Source organism: Natator depressus, chromosome 9, assembly GCF_965152275.1.
Source record: "Natator depressus isolate rNatDep1 chromosome 9, rNatDep2.hap1, whole genome shotgun sequence".
Lineage (NCBI taxonomy): Eukaryota > Metazoa > Chordata > Testudines > Cheloniidae > Natator > Natator depressus.
The window spans coordinates 48725438-48745547 of NC_134242.1; the positions used below are offsets into that span (position 1 = coordinate 48725438).

At 42.5% G+C, this 20110-nt stretch overlaps 1 protein-coding gene across 1 annotated transcript in view; it reads left to right on the top strand.

The window, feature by feature from the left end:
* Positions 1–20110, top strand: part of VPS8 (VPS8 subunit of CORVET complex) — a 232485-nt gene that overhangs the window by 194529 nt on the left and 17846 nt on the right. The window contains exons 41-43 of the mRNA XM_074964097.1: positions 6382–6462; positions 13592–13761; positions 16070–16238. Of these exons, the coding sequence (XP_074820198.1) occupies positions 6382–6462; positions 13592–13761; positions 16070–16238 (420 nt within the window). The remainder of the gene's footprint in view (positions 1–6381; positions 6463–13591; positions 13762–16069; positions 16239–20110) is intronic.

Here is a 20110-nt window from a genome sequence, read left to right on the forward strand (position 1 = left end):
ATTGGTATTCTATTGTTAACAGTGCAATTAAAACTGCAATTAATCGAGATGAATTTTTTAATTGCAGTTAATTTTTTGAGTCAATCACATGAGTTAACTGTGATTAATCAAAAGCCCTAATATCAACACTATTATCTTTATCAACCAAGCTGTGATCTCATTTTTTTTTAAATCTAGTTTGTTTGACAGGATTTATTTTCATCAATCCATATTGATTGGCATTAATTATATTATCCTCCTTTCATTTTTTATTAATCTGTCTCAGATCAGCTGTTTCATTATTTTTCCTGTGATCGAGACCAGGCTGACAAGCCTAAAATTAGCCAGGTCATCCAGTTTATCCTTTTAAAATATTGGCATAACATTTGCTTTCTTCCAGTCCTCTGGAATGTCCCCTGTGTTCCAAGATTTATTGAAAATCAACTTTCACTGTTCAGTGAGCTACTCAATCAGCTCTTTGATAACTCTTGTATGTAAGTTATCCGAACTTGTTGATTTAAAAATGTCATACTGTAATAGCTACTGTTTAACATCCTCATGAGATACTATTGAAATGGAAAGTATTTCATCATAATATGATATGATTGTGATGCTGGCAGACCAGGTGCCAACTCTTGCCAAGGCTGTAGGCATCAGCTGAGCACTGACAAATTCATATCTGGAAACCAGACCAGCTCACCTGTATGTTAGTATTGTTCAAGGGAGGTGTTAGACTCTGTGGAATGCTTGTAAATTAATATATGCAGCAACTTAACTTGTAATATCTGTATCCCTTTGTGACAAAGTGAGAATGTTCTTAATGTTTTCTCTGAATCCTGTGTGGGTACCTCAGTTTCCCCTATGCATTTCTTAAGTATCTAGGTGATGGGATAAGGGTGTGTGATTGTTGCAGAGCCCTAGAGTGCAGGGGTGTGCAGGGTTCTGCTCAGAGAATGGCTGACACCCTGTCTCCTGGCAATTGATGGCCCGGGCCCCTCACCTGCAAGGTGCCAACTGAAGGTGTTGGAGAACAAAGAGATCAGGTGGCCTCCTTGTCCGGGAAAGCGACAAAGGCCAGAAGAGGGGCTGGAGGGAGTTTCAGTTTGGAGCTGGCTGGGGAAACGGAGGGAGGCCCAGAACCAGAGTCTGGGCTCCCTACCCCCAAGATGGACCTGCTCTTGATGTGTCCTGTTTTCTGTACCTACAAGCTCTGTTTTGGACTATGTCCTTTCTCAGTTGTGCCATTTGGGTCATCTAGTAAACTTTTCTTAAATAATTCCCAATTATCATTCACATTTTTTTATTAAAATCTCTGGGGGTGGGGAGTTTATAGGTTTGGTTTTTTTTTCATAATTTTTTTTTCGGCTTTCTGAAATTGGTCCTTTAAGTAGCAACTACTTTGGTTTGGACTTCATTCTGTTTGCACATTATAAATTTGTCTCTCAGCTGCCACTGATTTTTAGTTCTGTGATCAATTCCTCTTTATCTGTCAAGATGATGTCTAATACAGAATTTCCTTTAGCTGGCGGGAACACTTTGAATTAGGAAATTGTCATCTATAATATTTAGAAATTCTGAGGGTGTTGTTATAGTACTGGCTACATGAGACGTCCTGTATATGTTACTCATATTGAAGGCCCCCTATGATCTCTCAGCTTTTTTTCCTCCTGTGACGAAGTGGGTGTTTTTGACACCTCCACATTATAGATGTGTTTAAGGAGCTGGTCATCCTGTCCCATCCTTGTCCCATTGTAGAACCTTGCCCCCCTCTTTGCAGCTAAGAGCCTGTCTTCCTGATCAGGATGATTAAGGGTCAGTGTACGCCACTGCTTAAGTCGATCTAACTTACATTGCCCAGGGGTGGAAAAAGCCTCACACCCCCCACACCCCCACCGAGCAATGCAAGTTTTGCTCTGTCCACACTGGTACTATGTTGGTGGGAAACTTTCTCCCACCAACATAGCTTCCACTTCTCAGAAGGTGGAGTAATTATGCCAACAGGAGAGCGCTCTCCTGTCGGCATAGTGCATCTTCACCAGATGCACTACAACGATGCAGCTGTGCCGATGTAGCTCTGTAGTGTAGACTTGCCCTAAGCTACAGGGAGCTATGGCCACTCTACTTCTGAATGAGAGCATCCACCGGGCTTAATGTGCTTTAATTTATGTACATAGATTTCACCCCTTTAGCTGATTCACCTTAATTTTCCTGAGTGTTCCCATGTAGACATGGCCTTAGTGAAGAAATGAGAAATCCCTGGCCATGATTTGTCAGGAAATCAAAAGATATTTCATGAAAGTGTGAGTTGCAGTCTATATAATTTTATGAAAATATGCTAATGAGTGTGAATATAATGTAACTGGAATATGCTTCATGCAAAAGGTCTCTTGTAAGGTATCATTACAAAGCTTATAATCTACTGAGTGTGGTCATCCTATTTGTATAAATGTATCACTTGTATCTGAAACTAGAAATATGAAATATAACTGTGCGGTCCTATTGTAATTATGCAACGTGTGGGCCATTAATGGTGGTTTGGAATCTTGATGGCTCCCATCAACCAGGACAATTGACTGTGGATGGCTCTCTTTGCTTGCAGGCCTTCCTGTGAGTCATGAAGGCTTGGGGTCTCACAGGACATGTGACCATGTCACCTGGTACTGAAATCCATCCTAAACCTGGTGCTTTTCCATTTAAAAGCGGGGGGGAGGGACACCAAGAGAGACAAAAGATTCCTGCCTTGTGCCAAAGCTATATAAGGCAGTGGAACAGAACAAAGGAGGCTGCAATCATGAGAAATCCCCTAGCTACCACCTGAGCTGGAACAAGAGCTGTACTGGGGAAAGAATTGTGCCCAAACTAGGAAGGCGTCCAATCTGTGATAGAAGCTTATTGACACATCTCTGAAGGTGAGATTTTATCTGAATTCAGGTTACTTACTGTATTAGGCATAGACTTGTGTGTTTTGTTTTATTTTGTTTGGTAATTTGTTCTGCCTGTTACTACTTGGAACCACTTAAATCCTACTTTTTGTATTTAATAAAATCACTTTTTACTTATTAATTAACCCAGAGTGTGTATTAATACTTGGGGGAGGGGGGAAAACAGCTGCGCGTATCTCTCTATCAGTCTTATAGAGGACGAACAACTTGAGTTTACCCTGTATAAGCTTTATAAAACGGTAAAATGGATTTATTTGGGGTTTGGACCCCACTGGGAGTTGGGCATCTGAGTGTTGGAGACAGGAACACTTCTTAAGCTGTTTTCAGTTAAGCCTGTAGTTTGTGGGACGTGGTTCAGACTTGGGTCTGAGTTTGTAGCCGGCAAGTGTGTCTGGCACAACCAGGCAGGGTTCTGGAGCCCCAAACTGCCAGGGGAAACGGCTTAAAGGTAGTCTCAACACATCAGTTGGCAGTTCCCAAGGGGTTTTCTGTGATCCACCCCATCACAGCATCGATGAGCAGAGAGAAGAAAAAAAGTGTTTCCTATTCTCCCTAGACTCTGGTTACTTGTCTGCCTGCCCTTAAGTTATGAGCAGTTTGTCCCAGTTGTCTCTCTGGAAAGTGCTGAGTGCATTATGGGTACTGCATTATTATTAACTAAATGCCAGGAGAACAATCAATACTCACTACATCACGGTGTGTCTCCACTGTAACTCTTAACCTGTCCTGTCTCATCTCACCTGTATTTTATCTTATGTATTAATCACCGCCTCTTGTAACTCATTTTAGTATGTAATTTGTACGGTCAACAATTCTGCTTTAATAAAAAGTGAATAAACTCCCTGTGACAGCATTTTGGAACACACCAATATTTTATGCCTCGGGGAATTCTATGCCAAAAAATTAAAAATTCTGCACACAATATTTTAAAATTCTGCATATTTTGACAAAATAACACAATATAATCACTCCAGTTTCAGTTATTTTGGTAATTTATTGCAAAATACCTGTCAGCATTATAGACAACAGCAAAAAAGATTCCCCCAGGAGAAGAGAGTTAAAGAAATCCCTACAACAACCCTGCTCCAGTTTGGAGGGATGCTGGAGGGGGCCGTGTGGAGCCCCCAGAGCCCAGACTCCTGCACTCCCATCCCCCCAGAGCCTAGCTGCAGGGCACCCCCCACACCAGACACCAGCACCCCCAGGGCCTTTACTCCCCCCAGCTTCTTTACTGTCCTGCCAGGGTGTTACCTGGGGTTCTTTCAACTCAAAGCTCTTGGTAACTTTTACTCTGTGCGAGGTGGTATCAGGAAATAAATCGGGGGAGACACGGCCGCCCGACCTATAGATGGCTGGCACAAACAGGACAACACAAGAGTGCTTTCACTTAAAGCTAAACTTTACTTAGTTTCAAGCACTTATACACACGTCCGTAACAGGTTAGTAAAACGCCCCCAACCCTGGATAATTACCAAAGCTGAGTGTGGCTCTCGAGTGGCACAGCAGCAGCCAATCTGCTGCTGGGGAACACAAGATGCATCCAGAGGGAGAGTCCAGTCCTGAAGAGTCCCACCACCTCAAACTTCCCCCCTTTATTTATACATTAGTAATAGAATGACATGTCCCCTAAAAAAAAACTTGTCAAGCAAGCTGTTTCAATGGTCAAGCAAGAGGCTTTCTTCTGATTATTGATTAACCAGGTGTGGGTTTTTCCAGAGTTTGCAGCCTTGAGGCCCCAATAGACATTCCTGGGGCACATCCTGCTCTTCTAAGATGCATGTATCAGCATCTTCAACACAATTCTTATCAGGAAGGACATGGGGTCAAGCTGCCCTCTGTGTGGCACCCAAAGACCCCCCTCCCCTCCTGCCTTCATTAAACTGAGACTGCTGAATGGCCAATTTACAGCCTGCTGACTTGGCTGCTTTTAGCAATAAGCCATAGTGATTTCAGGCACTTTACTGGTTTGCCAAAGTCTTCCTGTACAAGGGGACATGTTGTGGTGTAGCCCTGCCCTTCCTCGCCTTTTGCCAGAGCTGGGTCTTCCAGGCCCTCTCCCATCCCTGAGAGAATGAGGATCAAGCAGAGCATGCAGCCTCCAGCCCAGCCAGGCTGGACATTCCACTCACTGTGAGCTGGGCTCTGCAGAGTCCTAGTGGCCCCTAGAGGCGGCCAGCAGCTTTGCAGCCCTAATTCTGCAGAGGACATAGGGAATTCTGCAAAATTCTGCATTGCGCAGTGGTGCAGAATTCCCCCAGGAGTAAATATTTGGACAGGCTGCCAAATTTATCTTACGTTGTTCCTGTAGTCTGTGTAATTGGGTGACTCTAGTATTGACTAACTAGTGCAAAATTAGCAGATCTACCATTATAAATCAATTATTTTGACTTCATCTAACAATCTTACTTCTGCTGTGCAACTAATGCACTCTTGAGTCCTTTTTCTAAAGTTTTTTTTTATTAGAAAAATTTTGGACTAGCCAGCAAATGTTTTGGAAGCTTGTCTAACTACTTCCTGTTAATCTGCTAGGCAAAGTATTTGGAACTTGCCTTTTATACAGACCATTACATGTGATGAGTTGTATCCTGAAATTACCAACAAATCATTTCAGTATTCTTCTTTGTATTTAACCTTTCAGCATGAATATTATGGGTTTTCTCTTATTACTTCTATTTTGATTTTATCTATGTAATGTGTTTATGATCTAATTTTATCACAAAATGTAAAGTGAGTTTTTTATCTTAAACATCCATCCTTAACACTCAGCTATACTTTTTCATTCTTTCAAAGAAAAACGGTAGCAACAGTCCTAACCTACCAGCATGCATAAGAGAGCTTCGATGCATTCTAGTGGGATGCAAAGGTGATTGTTTGGTATTTCTGTGCAGAGTTTATCTCCTCTCTCATGAGAACTTTTGTCCTAACTGTAACATTTTTTGCCATTGTCAGACAGCTGTGTGCACCATAGGCTGAACTTCTCCAACATTATATTAAGGCCAGTGGGCCCAATCCTGAGCTAGGCTTTGTTCTGGCTAGACTATCTTCAATAGGAGTTTGCTTGAATATTGGCCACGCTGGTTCTCGTCTTAAGCTTTATTTGGGAGACACTGTGATACAAGTTAGTGAGAAGACGAACTGAGTTTATGCTGTTGAGCAAATTTTTAATCTGTAGCTACTGACAAAGTGGTCCTGCAAAATGAAGGAGTGAAGATTATGTGAGCCAAAGGGTGGGGTTTGACCATAGCATGATGGTTGCCAGTAAGAAACCAGGCTTTGATTTTTTTTTTTTACCAGTTTTCCCAAATACATATGGTATTTCTGATTATCTTGTGTCGGAAATATTTCTAAACCCTGACTCCTTTGTCTTTCTTACAAAATGGGAGTAAACAGAGAGCAATAAAATGTAAAAATGTTATGATCTGTATTTTTGTTAATCACAGCTTTTAATTTTTTAACACAGGATCCAGTTTATGGTAGAGGGAAACTTGGAGAAATTCAGGGACTTGTACTGGGGATGCTGGACACATTTAACTATGAGCAAGTAAGTTGTGTGTGCCTCTTCATTCTGCCCATTGCTAAATAAAGGGCCTAACTAGTGTTGCCTAGAAGAGGAGTTATTCTTTCTTTTCAGTTCATTAATTGTCAGGAACTAACACAGTACTTTAAAAAAAAAATCAGGTAAATGGAAACCCAGCTTTTGTCACCCTCAAAAGATGTGTGCATTCCTATAGTTCTATGAGGCACTGAAAAACAAAGCACTACAGGGAAATCATTTTTTAAATAGATTGCCAACTACACAGTTAAACATCAAGGAGTCCTTTTGGCATCTTAGAGACTAACAAATTTATTTGGGCATAAGCTTTCGTGGGCTAAAACCCAGTTCATCAGATGCATGGAGTGGAAAATACAGTAGGCAGGTGTAAATACACAGCACATGAAAAGATGGGAGTTGCCTGACTTTTCATGTGCTGTGTATTTAGACCTGCCTACTGTATTTTCCACTCCATGCATCTGATGAAGTGGGTTTTAGCCCATGAAAGCTTATGCCCAAATAAATTTGTTAGTCTCTAAGATGCCACAAGGACTCCTTGTTGCTTTTGCTGATACAGACTAACACAGCTACCACTCTGAAACAGTTAAACATGTGTCAGAGCTGATTCCCCACTCTAGCACTTCAAGTGCGGAAGGTGGGGGCTTGCAAGGATTTTAAAAATTAATACTGGCCACTCCAGGCTGGTATTAAACTCCCAAAGTCACAGCTTTTCTCTGACCTTGAATGGGTAGATGCTGCCACCACCAAAGTGCAAACAAAAACACAACCCTTTGAGAACCCAGGAAGGAACACTTGGGAATTCTTTCCTGTGGGGTTACCCTCAAGCCCTTTCTCTCTCTCACACACACACACAATAGCTGAGAAAAAAACAAAGGAAATCAGCTGTTGCCACCAGCTAATTAAACATATGCAAAAACCTCTTAGGGACACAAAAATCCAATCCTGTTTTTAAAAAAGGTAAAATTTATTAAAAACAAAAAGAGAGGAAATACATTTGGAACTTAGGCTTTTTGCGAGATCTTGTAATTGTTTCTTTTAAAAATTAAGCATCAAGATAGCTCTCTTGAGGTTCAGGTTACAAGCAAAACAAAAGCATCTGGGGTTAGCACAGAGGAGTCCACAAGCCAAGAAATAAACCTAATCATGTCTTTTGAAACATTCCTAATCTACTTACACATTTGGGAGTTCCAAATAAGTAATTCTAGGTATGATCTGATTATTTTTGCTCATACCGGGCTTAAAGCTTCTTATAGCATAACTGCTCCTTGTTCCCCTCTTTCCCAGAGAACACAACAGAGAGACAAAGGGAAGTTTTTTCCCCATTTAAAAAAGTTCTAGCCCTCCCATTGGCTCTTTTGGTCAGGTGCCCACTCCCTTCCTTTTACCTGTGGGCTTGTTAACCCTTTACAGGTGAAGCAAGTAGAGGACAGCTACTAAGAGGAATTTTATAGCTAACTGGCTGGTTGGGTGCCCATAAAAGGGAGCTATCCACCTCCCCTTCATTTATCACAACATGTCTTAACCACACTTTAGCATATTATTGTGGAAGCAGCCATAGTTCAGATTGTGTTCTAAAATTTACTTAAAATGAGTGTTGAATTTCAGTGTTCATTTTTATGCCCTTTGAATTTCTATGTAGCTTTAGTATGATTTCTTTTAATACTTTTTAATACATGTTTTGAAATTGGCTCATGTTGAAATTTGTTCGTGGGAGTCTGACTCTTCTTTGTCAACTGATACCTTTACCTTTCTATTCCATACCTTCTGCCATCCAGACAAAAAAATCTCATCCTGTCTTTGATGACATCTTGTGGATATTCTAGCTGTCAACTGAAATTTAGCATACCCAAATGGAGCTTCAGATCTTCCCCCAAAGCCTGTCCTTCTCCCCCTTTCATTAGTATGTTGGCCTGTACCACCACTCTACAGATCTTTCAAGCCTCTAACCTTGGATTCATTTTAAGAAAATAGAGAAATTACTTTTTGTTTAAAGATGGTTAAAAAGTCTTGCTTCCATGAAAGCCATTGCTGCAGTTGCCTGCAGTGCATTCTCACACTCGGAGAATCCTGTAGTCTTTAGCCATATCCCCAAAGGCCACATGAATAGCTAATAGGGCAAAAAGTTTTGGTGTGTTCCAGTATCTTCCTGTATTGCCAAACCAAAGGGTTAAAAAATCGATTGAGTCAAGCCCCTAAAACTCATGAGATTGGCTTAATTTTAACAGAGGTAAATTGAGTTCTCTTTGCCTTTTGAATTCACTTGGGTCATATTTTCACAATCTGAAACTGAGGCCCAAAATCTTCCTTTTTACTTTCATTTACACACACACGCACCCAAAAAAATCTCACATAATCACTTGACTCTGGGAGCTGGGGTTTAAGAAGAACACCGAATATTGAAAGGCTGGCAGTAAATTCAATAGTTGGCAACCCCAGTCTTGCTACTTCTGTGCCACAGCAAACAGCTCTTCATAGCAGCTCTGCTTTGAGCTCAGAGATTTAGGCCCCAGACCCCTGGGGTTGGTTGGCAGTCTTGCTCCATTGCACTCCTCCCATCCACACCAGCTTTCTATACATGGACCCCAGGGTTAGTTGTGCAACTGGTACCCTGCAACTTGGTGGAAACAAGGTCCACTACCCCAAAATGGTGGCATACTGCCTCTTCCCCCACTCTTCATCAAAGGTCACTGCAGGTGCCTTGTTACCTGAGGTGCGTAATGAGTCAGATGTCTGCAGAGAATGGAATGGTGTGCAGCATGGATGTGATAAGGACTGTGGGGTATGTGGCCAGAGGAGATCCACCATGCACCTCTGAACAGCTGGTTCCTCAAACTCATCCCCCATACCAGTTACTCAGATTCACTACACTTATCTTAGTGCCAGTAACCCCCGCTCCAGAAACTGTCCCCTTTGGTGCTCATCTGCCTGGAGATACTCAGGTTCCTCACTGAGATGCTGATCTTATTACAGTCCACAGGCCTCTCCTGACTTTCTGCGAAGATTGTCTAGGAAGAGCCTTCACAGATGGCTCAAGTTCCCTTCTTGCTTCCTCCCTCCTGCTGTGATTCCACTGGCTCTGGGGAAAAGCAGTGGACTCAAGTGATACTTCTGCACTGATCATCTGGCCTCTCCTCCCAGAGGAAAAAAGGGCTTCCAAAAGAGCCAGGACTGCCTTGAAGGGCACTTCCTCCTCCGGGGAAGGAAAGCCCCAGTTCCCTTTTGTGCACCTCTGTAGGCAGTTCAGACAATGGAGCCAAGTGTGTTTGCTACAGACAGGCATAGCTAGTGATCAGTGACTTCATCAGGTGCTGATAATCAAGCAGGTTTACTGTTTTACAGGAATATTGAATACTGATAACTGGGGAGATTTACTGCACTATGCAGACCTGTCCAGGAAGGATCCTTTTTAAAAGAGAAGAATCTTCTCTTTCTTTCCCTTCCCTTTTCATGTTTCCTAGGAAACGGAGCTGATCCTCAGTGGCAGATGCCTTCTGACATCACTTAGCAACATCTGCCACAGGCCGTACAGTGTCTAAAACAGACTGTCCCCTTTGTTTCAGCAACTTCTGCTGCTTTTTATGAGCGGCCTGTGCCTCTCCCAGTGTATCCTTTCAGGAGCTAATGTCCTTGAATAATCCTGAAGGGGGAAATGAGGAATGATAAGATCGTGCAGAGGTGATATAAATTTGCACAAAGCACTCTCCTTTCTTAATAGGGTGCTTATCTTTCATACTTGTCAAGCTGTTGCCAGATGAAGGAAGAGTGACCAACTGATGGTCCAGTTCTATCATGCAGGTGCTATCAGTTTGGGAAGTAAATTCCTACATCCATTTTAGGCTTTTTTGCCCAGTTTCAGGGAGGGAGACTCCTATTTAGGTCTCCTTTCAAAATCAACTCTATGGCAAATGGAGGAAAGACCTCACTTGTAATGTTTAGTTTTGATAAGTCCAATTAGGGAAGATGACACATACATGTTACCTGGAATGCCTTCACCTTTTTACAACAGTTGAGTTCCTCTTTCAACTGCTCACACATCCTTTTCACTCTGCAAGATCTCCTCATGGTGTTTGGGCTGCTCTTGGATAGAGCACATTATAGAGTGAATGTGCTACGATGTCTCAGCCTTTTCCTGAGTCCATTCTGTTTTGACTTGGCAGAAATATGTTTGTCTTTGATCCCTTCTGGGTGTGTGACAAACGTTCCATGGCTCACAGGGCAGTCTGTGACAGCACAGATACTGGATGTTCCCTCCTCACTCACTGATGGGCAGGACAACCATCAGTCATAATCCAGGATTTTCCCTCGTTGATTCCTGGAAGTGACTTCTGCAGCTGTATCTGGCTGCCATTTTGTGTCTCAGTCAGAGATGTGAAAGCAAAAAAGACAAGTTCCTCAAATGTTCCTCTTCCTGTAATGCCTCCCCACTATCTCACTGGAGCAAGGCTGGGGCTGACAAAGGAGAGAATATCGCCTGACCTATTGGAGAGTCTAGCTAAGGCAGCAGCTGAGTCAGTCTCTGGGGCTGTGAAAGACAAGCAGACTACCTAGCTCCTCTAAGGGGGCAGAAGCTCACCTGTGGAGGGGAGAGGTTCTTCCCAGAGAAGATTTACAGGAAAGGATGCTTCTGGACAAACACTGAAAAGACATTGATGGGCCAGGTCTCAAACTTCAATCATTTTGATGTTGCCTCCTCAAACCTAGGTTTACGGTAACTTTTTTCAGTTCCTTTTAACTTAGGGATCAATAGCAATAATCAGCCACAGGAAATGACAGGAAAGACTATTTTCATAGTCTTTTTTTTTTCTTATTTGGAGGAACTGCCTCACTGAGGCAAGCAGCATGTGACCTGCCATGCATATGCTGGCCTTGGAAATGTTTCATTCCTGCAGCATACTCTCGGGCTAGGCTGAGCCTTTCCCTTTAAGGACAGTTCATTCTGTTTGCTCACCCATTGCATTTTGAATTATGCTAATCAGATATTTGGCAGACTGTATTACTGTGCAAGTCTTCCTTGTGCGTTGAAGTATGCATTTATCTATCCAGTATTTAGCTATCCAGTCCTTGAGCCATAACAGCATGTGCAAACATGACTGGCCTCAAGGGAGAATGGTCACAGCACTCCAAGAGTTGCATAGGTCTTGTTCCATTTTCAAAGTGTTCGGTGTATGTCACCATGCCTCACAGTGTGTCACAGTTGAGGATGCCAAATTCAGGACACACTGCTGAGAAATAGGGCAGACCCACCCAAACTGGTGGTTATTCTATCATTAGGTTATACCAAGACAGTAACCAAAGAAAACTTCTGTCTCATCACACTGGTTAACAAGAAGCCAAAAATGCAGTCTCCATAGGCAATCCAGCCCTTGTCTCACCACCCAGACACTGGACTCTATGATGAGTGGTTACTGAAAACCAATTAAATCAATTATAGGGTCTTTCTAATCCCAAGAGATCAGCCACTTAGCCACGTAAATATGTAGCTCAGATCTTACCTAATAATCACGCTGATGCCAATCCTTTAATAACTAAAAACTAAATGTTTAATAATGAAAAGAATAAGAGAGTTAATAGTGGTTAATAGATCATATACATACAAATAATTGCAAGGTCCTTATATCAGGTTTGTAGCAGCGATGGAATAGACTGCTGTCTTGTAAAGTGTCTCTGGTAACTTCCAAAAGATGGGAAGGTCTTCAGTCCATAGTTCAAAATGCTCCTTTTAATTGTAAATCCACCGCCCAGAGAATCAGGGCAGGAAAGAGACAAAATGGAGGTATCTCAGGGGCCTTTTTTATATCCTTTGCTATGTGCCTAGAAATTTACTGTCTCAAACAAAGCTCACAGCCTCCGTTTGTGCAGTGTTACCGGCCCAAGAGGGAATCCAGGGTCACATGAGCATATCACATGTCCTTATATGGCTTGATGGCTCTCAGGGGCAGTCCTTGCCCATATTCTTGCTGTGCATATTCTTGTGGTGTCCACAGGAAAGCTTACTGGGTGGGAGGAGTTTCCTCCATGGCCCATTGTTAGAGTTAAGTGTCCTTAATGGGCCATCAATACACAACTGTCTAGCCTTGATGTATGTCTTATCTGGTGGGTATTACTCAGGAATACAACACATGTATAAGATACAAGTCCATGGCCAATATTCATAACTTTAGATACAAAGATGATACATGGATTCAACCAGGATATTCATATTTAGCAAAACTTAACTTTTCCATTGACATCTTACATGACCTACTTGTACCAGATTTGTTGCAATTGTATAAGAGTGGTAATATCAATTATATAAATGGTTAGATTCAATCATGCGGGATTACAGTGTAATAATAAAACTCCCCTAGGGATAATGGACATGATAAAGCTCCTATGCCAGTGATGGGTGCTTTGAACTTGTATTAGAGAAAAATACTATTGATTTCCTCCTTACAATGCTGTGGATCTAAAAAACTACACAGAATGTTTGTAGGTGTTTAGGCCTTTAACAGTTTCATTTCTTTTTTAGTGGGCTTCTGTGTATATTCTATGAACACAAACAGGAGAGCAAAGTGTGCAACAGCCTAGGAAACAAATTCCTAACAGTGAAATGCCTCTGATTTTTAATTCCATTTTAAAAGTGTACAAATCAAAAAGACAGAATTGTCAGTATTATGGCAGACTGGAATTCTCTGCATTTTTTACTCTTAAAGTGTATAGCATATTTGAGTTTACTGCTCCCACTTCACCCTTATATTCCCTATAATTCTCATAAAATGGTGGATGTTAGGAATTCCCTCTGAAAAAATGTACTGCGTAAAGATGGAGAGCAAGAAAGGAAGCCTGGAGTATGCAAAATCACAGAATGTGTCAGTTCTGTTGGGACTTGAACAAAACCACTGAAAGACAGATTGTAAATGAATGACTTGAATAGATAAAAGCAAAAAGTTATGGTCTCTGTTAACATATGTGGGGAGATAAAGGGGTACTGTATTTTCTGGGTAGCAGGTACAGAGTGTATAAGGAGAGGCTACCGTTTTACTTTTAGTAATTTCATAAATTTCTTGCTATGATAAATTACTACATATAGAATTTCTGCAGAGTAGTGACAAAATGACAAAATTGTCTTCCTGCACAGACCCTTCTAGAGACAACTACTAACCTCCTGAACCACGATCTCCACTGGTCCTTGTGTAACTTGAGAGCCTCCATCACTAGAGGGCTTAACCCAAAGCAGGATTACTGCTGTATCTGTCTGCAGCAATACAAGAGAAGGCAAGAGATGGCTGATGAAATCATTGTCTTCAGGTAAAGCTAGAGATATGTGCATGTTCATATTTTATACATAGGGATGGAAACACTACCTTGGTGAAATAGGAACTGCCGTAAGCCTTTATCCAACTTTCAAACCAAATCTTTGTTTTAGAAGTTCAAAAGATTCAGGTAACTGTACAGATACCCTGAGTATTACTATTTGTTTGAGTGTTGAGGCTTGCTACAAAGGCACCCACGCTAGGTCTTCCTTCTTGCTGTAGTGGAGCTGTTGCCATCACTGTATCTTTGTGCCTTAAGTATGTAAGGAGATCATAGGGTGCTTTATTATTATTTGGCTAGCAACGTGCGTTTTGGCATTTTTTGTGGCACATCCCTGATTGATAAGCCTAGACCTTTCTATGAAAGGAATTGATAAAGGAAAAAAACCTAGTCATTTCCCATAACTGGAGTTCACATCTTTATTTTATTTAGATTTTACATTGCACCTGTCACCAATTCCTCTTGATGCATACAAAATCCCAAAATAAGTGAAACCTGTCTAAAGGGTCATTTAAGAAGTTTCCTGTGTGGGCCAGCAGACTGAGAGAGAGCTGGAGGTGCCAGAAAAGGGTCTCCACAGTGGGCTATGGAGAGAGGCTTAGCAGAACTGGGGAGCACTTACCCCAGGAGGGACCATAGGGAACAGCCAGGTTACTGTGACTGGGGACTAAGGGCTTGACTACACAAACATTTAGTTCACAGCAAGCTGGGCTGCAGTCTGCCCCATACTAGCCTGCTGTGGTCTAAGGTCTACACCACAGGCACTGTAACAGCGCCATAGTGCAGACACTTCTTACACTGACAGAAGGGGTTTTTCCATTGATGTAGATAATCCAGCTCCGCAAGCAGTAGTAGCTAGGTCAACAAAGAATTTTTCTGTTGACCTAGCCACATCTGGAACTGGTTGTTAGGTCAGCTTAATTGCAGTGATCAGGGGTCTGAATTTGTCACACCCTGGAGTGATCTAAATTTTAAGTGTAGAACAGGGCTAACCTCTCTGTTTGGACCCCACAGTCAGTTTGTTATCATCAGTGAGACCATAGAATAATACCTAGCTCTTATATATTGTGCTTTTCATCGGTAGATCTCAAAGTGCTTCACAAAGGAGGTCAGTATCATTATCCCCACTGTACAGATGGGTAAACTGAGGCACAGATGAAGTGACTCACCCAAGGTCCCCCGCAGGCCAGTGGCAAAGCTGGGAATTGAACCTAGGTCTCCTGAGTCCCAGTCCAGTGCCTGGCCACCAAGCCACACTGCCTCTGTGAGCAGTTCTGTCCACTAAGGGGTTCTTCCACCTTCCTCTGAAGCAGCTGGTTCTTTCTGCTGTCAGACAGGATACTTATGTTAGTGGACACTTGCTTCAGTATGGGATGTCTGTTCCTGTGGAATGTGTCCCAAGTGCATGAGGGAAGGAAAACCCACTTTAAGGACTATTGCAGAGTAATTGTCAAAGAAAAGAATTACGAGGTAAGTAAATCTGTCCAATTCTTCCCTGGATTGAGTCTCAGCCAGCTAGCCCTCTTCTACATCCCAGTCTTCACTGAGGAGTTGTTCTACTGCACCAGCAGGGTTGGAAGAGATGCAGATGTAGACCTGGATGTCTTCCTGCTGAGAACACTGTGAACTATAATGCCTCACTCCTGCTCCCAGCTGCAGATGAAACAAGATGGGTAACGACCTTAGAGGATAGCATTGGGCTGTTGCACGTTTCTGCCCCAAGAGCTCTCTCACAGAAAGGAACTGAGCTATTTGAGTGACGTTATCAGCCCCTGCTTGGTTCCTCCCTGAGGTCAACAGTGGCTCAGGATCAGGGTCTGAGGGTAGCTGAACTTCAACAGACACGAGGAGGCAATTGTTCAGCATTTGAAGGCTATTTACCTGTAACTGTTCTCATAATATATTGCCACCACAATTTCACACTCACTATCTCCCATCTTTGAAATTCTTGCTTCTGAACAGGACATCATGAAATGAAGGGGCCTGGTCTGTATGTGCAAAGCATTATGGATGTGATCTCTGTCAGAAGATGTGATTCTTTTGCTTTTAGTGACTCTGGATTTGTACAACCCTTGATCCAAGGGTGTGAAAATGTGGAGGCATTTATATACTGGGAACTATTGTTGTAGGTCAGCAGCTCTGTTTTTCTTAATTGAAAATCAACAGGAAAATCTCCCCTTTCAGTAGCATGACATTATTGTACTTAGCCTTAATAAGACTTTTTAGTTTTAGTATTATTTAGTATATTAATATTATCACATTTTAGAAGTTTATAGTGAAGTTTCTTCTCTTGTTTTTACAGTTGTGGCCATTTGTACCACTCACTCTGTCTGCTGAGTAAAGAGTGTGGCATAGAAACCAAGGGACAGATGAGATGGACTTGCTATAAATGCAACTCAAGTAACAAAGGGGGAAAACTAAGTGAGAATTTCTCAGAGCTCAAAAAAGGGAATGGTGCATCTCTGGTACAGGTAAGATTCATGGGAGGGTTCGTCTCTGAGTGCTAACATGTTGAACTTTCCTTGCTGTGTCTAGATTATTAGTGAATTTCATCTCATTTTTGTAGCCTATCTTCATTTACAGAGATGAGCCCTATAAGAAAGGAGGCTGAGCTCCTACAGAGTGACAGCCTGGTGGATGCATTTACCGTTTCATCTGCTATGTGGGGGCCTGGAACAGGCCTTTGGGGGCAGTTTTTTAGATTAATGTTAACAGTGTTTTGTATAGGCTCATTAGCAGACCTGCTGTAGGTCTGGTAGATATTGGAGAGTCTTTGATCCATCCTTCCCAGGAGACAGGATCTGCTGTCTACCTCCTGCACCCTACTCCAAACTGAGCCTGACCATTTCTCTGTGGTGGGAAATTTTAAGAAAGTCTAGATGATGGTAGTGGCACCAAACTCATAATAGTAGGAAATTACTGATGATTGGCTATAATACATCACCACTGTCATTTTGCATCGAGCCAATAAGAAAATCTACATCTGGTGCAAGTCTTTTTCAACCTAATGCAGCCAGAAATAAACTGTGAACATGCAAACTCCTACTTTCTCCTGGGGTTGATACCACAAATTGCAAGTAAAAATAAATAATGGATGGCTTGCCAAGATGTCTCCTCTGAATTATGCATCTCAGGGAGCAGAGTTCTGCCTTTGAATGTTACAGAGAAAGTGGAGATATGGACTTTTCCCTAAATACATGTAGATATTTTGTGCATTTGCTTTGAAAATAAAACATCCTACCACATACACAAACCATTAGTGCATTTTCTCTTCTGAAAGCAAAGTAAATCAGTGACTGAGTACATTGTGATGGTGTTTTGCTCAAATTCTTTTCTAGCAGATTACTTCACCGTCTGCCAAATCAATTCTGATCAAGGGATAGCTAACAGCATTAGTCATTTTCCATCAGCTTTTGTGGGGGGGGGGGGGAGGTTTCTTGCTAGAAGGCAAACTTTTAAGAGGGAATCTCTGAGGAATACATACAGCACAGTGCAGCTTCAGCGGTCATACTGTATTAGCCCTTTAAATGGGAACAGAAAATCTTCCCTAGCGTTGAGAGTAGATTAATTTTGTGGCCCAAACATCATCTTTACAAATTTTATCAAACGAAAAGTGTGCAGCTTCTATGTAGTATGTATTGTGGAAGAGCAGTAGAGAATCCATAATTAAGGCTGTCTCGGCTTCTATTGCAAGCCATATGTTATAGCTCTCTAATTTTTTATTGAAGCCAAGATATTAATTTGAAATTTTGAGTGGTTAAGAGAGGCTATATTACTATTTTCTGTTATTTTCAAAATTAGAAGATTAAAAATGTACTTAGATTAATTGCTATAACTCAAGTTACTGAGGTTACATTTTATATCAATATCTCATGAATTTTTGACTACCAATTTCTCAGAAAATGATTAGTTTAACAAAAAGCTCAGTGTCACCCATCTATACTGGTCTGTAGGCACTCAAGCAAAGGCTACTCTTTTGTGGGGTGTGTGTGGAGAAACTGCTATTTAATATCTTCATCGTTATGCAATGGGTCTGTTAGTGGAAAAAGAAACAAATCCCAAGAGAGCAGTTGGCTGAGAGATGGGACAGGGCTGAGCTGGGAAAAGGGGAAAAGCTCGGTGAGTCAGGTGGAGGGTGTGAAGAGCTGTTTGGCACTGCAGGAGCAGCAGGTAGGAAAGCGCTTCACATTTCCCTGCTTTCTTGAGCCCGTGGTCTTTGAGGAAGTGCCCTTTAGCTCTTCTCTCCTCCTACAAGAGCTAGCTCTGGCTTATCAGAGCCCCAAGAGCCCCTCTTGTTCTCACCCCCTGACTGCTCTTCATGTCCCCAGCCTCTTCACTCAAGTTTATAATGTTTATCATTTAAATGCATAACAAACGTTTAAGTTGTGGCACTTCAATATTTTAACCATGTACAATTTTAATATTTTTATTTACAAAATATATTAAAACTGCATTTACATCTAAACAATAAAATTGCCAATACAAATGCTCTAGGTGCCCTAAAGAAACTTAGAATCATAACAGTGACCACTCAGCAGCAGTAAATTATGTAACAAATTAACTCAGCTGGCCATCAGTCAAAGCAACAGAAAAGCCCCTTTCACCCACCTTTAAAACATTGGTAAACTTCAATGGGGCATGGGAGGGGTGGCTTGAAGAGTGTCCAGGGGATGGGAGAAGGGAGGTGTTTGCAGCACAGGTTACCTAGAACACAGAGCCTGCATTGCCAAAGGGGCACGGGGGGAGGAGGCCTGCTGTCCCTGCATGTGCTGGGTTGCAGCATACTGGAAACCTAGCAGCAGCTTCAGGTAAACTTTAAAAATATAGGTTCTTCTTCAAGTAGTGTCCCTATGGTTGCTGCACCCTAGATACGCTTGCGCCAGCTGCGTCTTCGATCGGAGATTTCTCATAGCAGTGTCTGTTCGGCCCGCACATGCGTGTTCCTCAGTCTCATGCCCCATGCCATTGCTATACACCACTGCATGGGCTAATGGTCCTCAGTTCCTTCTCAGCCACCCTGGCTTGAAATAGCTTTAGCTCGTTGTCCGAGTTGAGTTTTGCCTCAGCTGTTCTTTTTGTAGTTAGTGTATTATAGTAGTTAGTTGCATTAGGTTTTTTGTTTTTTTTTTCAATATATATATAAAAGCTAGCCCCCCAAACCCCCCCCCAGAGGTTTTGCCCTCTCTGTGGGTTTGCCCTGTTCTCCCAGATTCAAGTATTCCCTGTTGTGCCAGGAGACAATCCCAGTGAGCAATAGACACTCACGCTGCATCCATTGCCTTGGGGAATCTCATAAATCCCCAAAGTGCAACTTCTTTCTGACGTTAAAATCTAGAGCCAGAAAAAACAGTGAGATAAAACTTTGACTCCTTATGCTGGATAGCTCACTGCCAGGCCAGGCCCTCCCCCTGTATGCCAGAAGAGGCAGCTGATTTACTCAGAGACTGTCTCTGAGCCACATTCCTCGAGGGCATCTAGGAGGAAGACCCAAGATTCCTCTAATAAGTATTCCAAAGACCATGCCCCAAGTTCCCCAGGTAGGGAATCTACCTCAAAGAAGTCGAAGGCATCAGCTTCTCTGGTTCCCATCAGTCTTAAACATGATACCCACAAAGCTGCTGGTTCCTCAGGTATCAAGAGCTCGTCTAATCAAAGAGACCCTAAAATATCAGGCTCCAAAAGACCACTGGTACCAACAGGAGACCATGGCGGCAAGAGCTCTACTGCAGTACCAAAAAAGACCACTCAGGCTCTGTCCCAGTTCCCCCAGATCATTCAAAACTAGTGTAGCGTTGACTCCTTTGGCTACTGTTACTTCAGCTCAAGCCCTGGACGTGGTACCAAAAACGCTCTCTGTACCACAAGAATTCAGGTTTCCCCGAGACCATGCGATGTCTGAGACCCACGGATTCACCGTTGCTTGGCTCAGATCTCTCCTCAGTACCAAGGGCCTCCAGATCTCTGGACACCTGTTTGATACTGATGGCAGTACCTCAAGCTCCTTCTGCTGGCCCAGCATTACCGAGTGACTTAGAGGAGGAGGATTCTGATGAAGATTTTGCCTCAGCCTCCTAATTATCAGTGCAAGGCTCTCCACTTCGCCCCTTGAACGTTTGTTTCTGGAAATCCCTGAGGAGCCTGAGCTCACTAGTGACACATGTCTACAGGTTCCATCCTGCTGGGGTGCCACCCATGATATATGCGCCACCCCCCTGGCTGTACTGGGACCCCTGGATAGTATATTGCCATCGATTCTCTAGGGCTTCAAGCTCTCCCCTTCATAGAGGTAGTCAACCCTCCCCAGCCTCCCTTTCCAGGAGACCGGAGCCTCAGGAAGAGATGT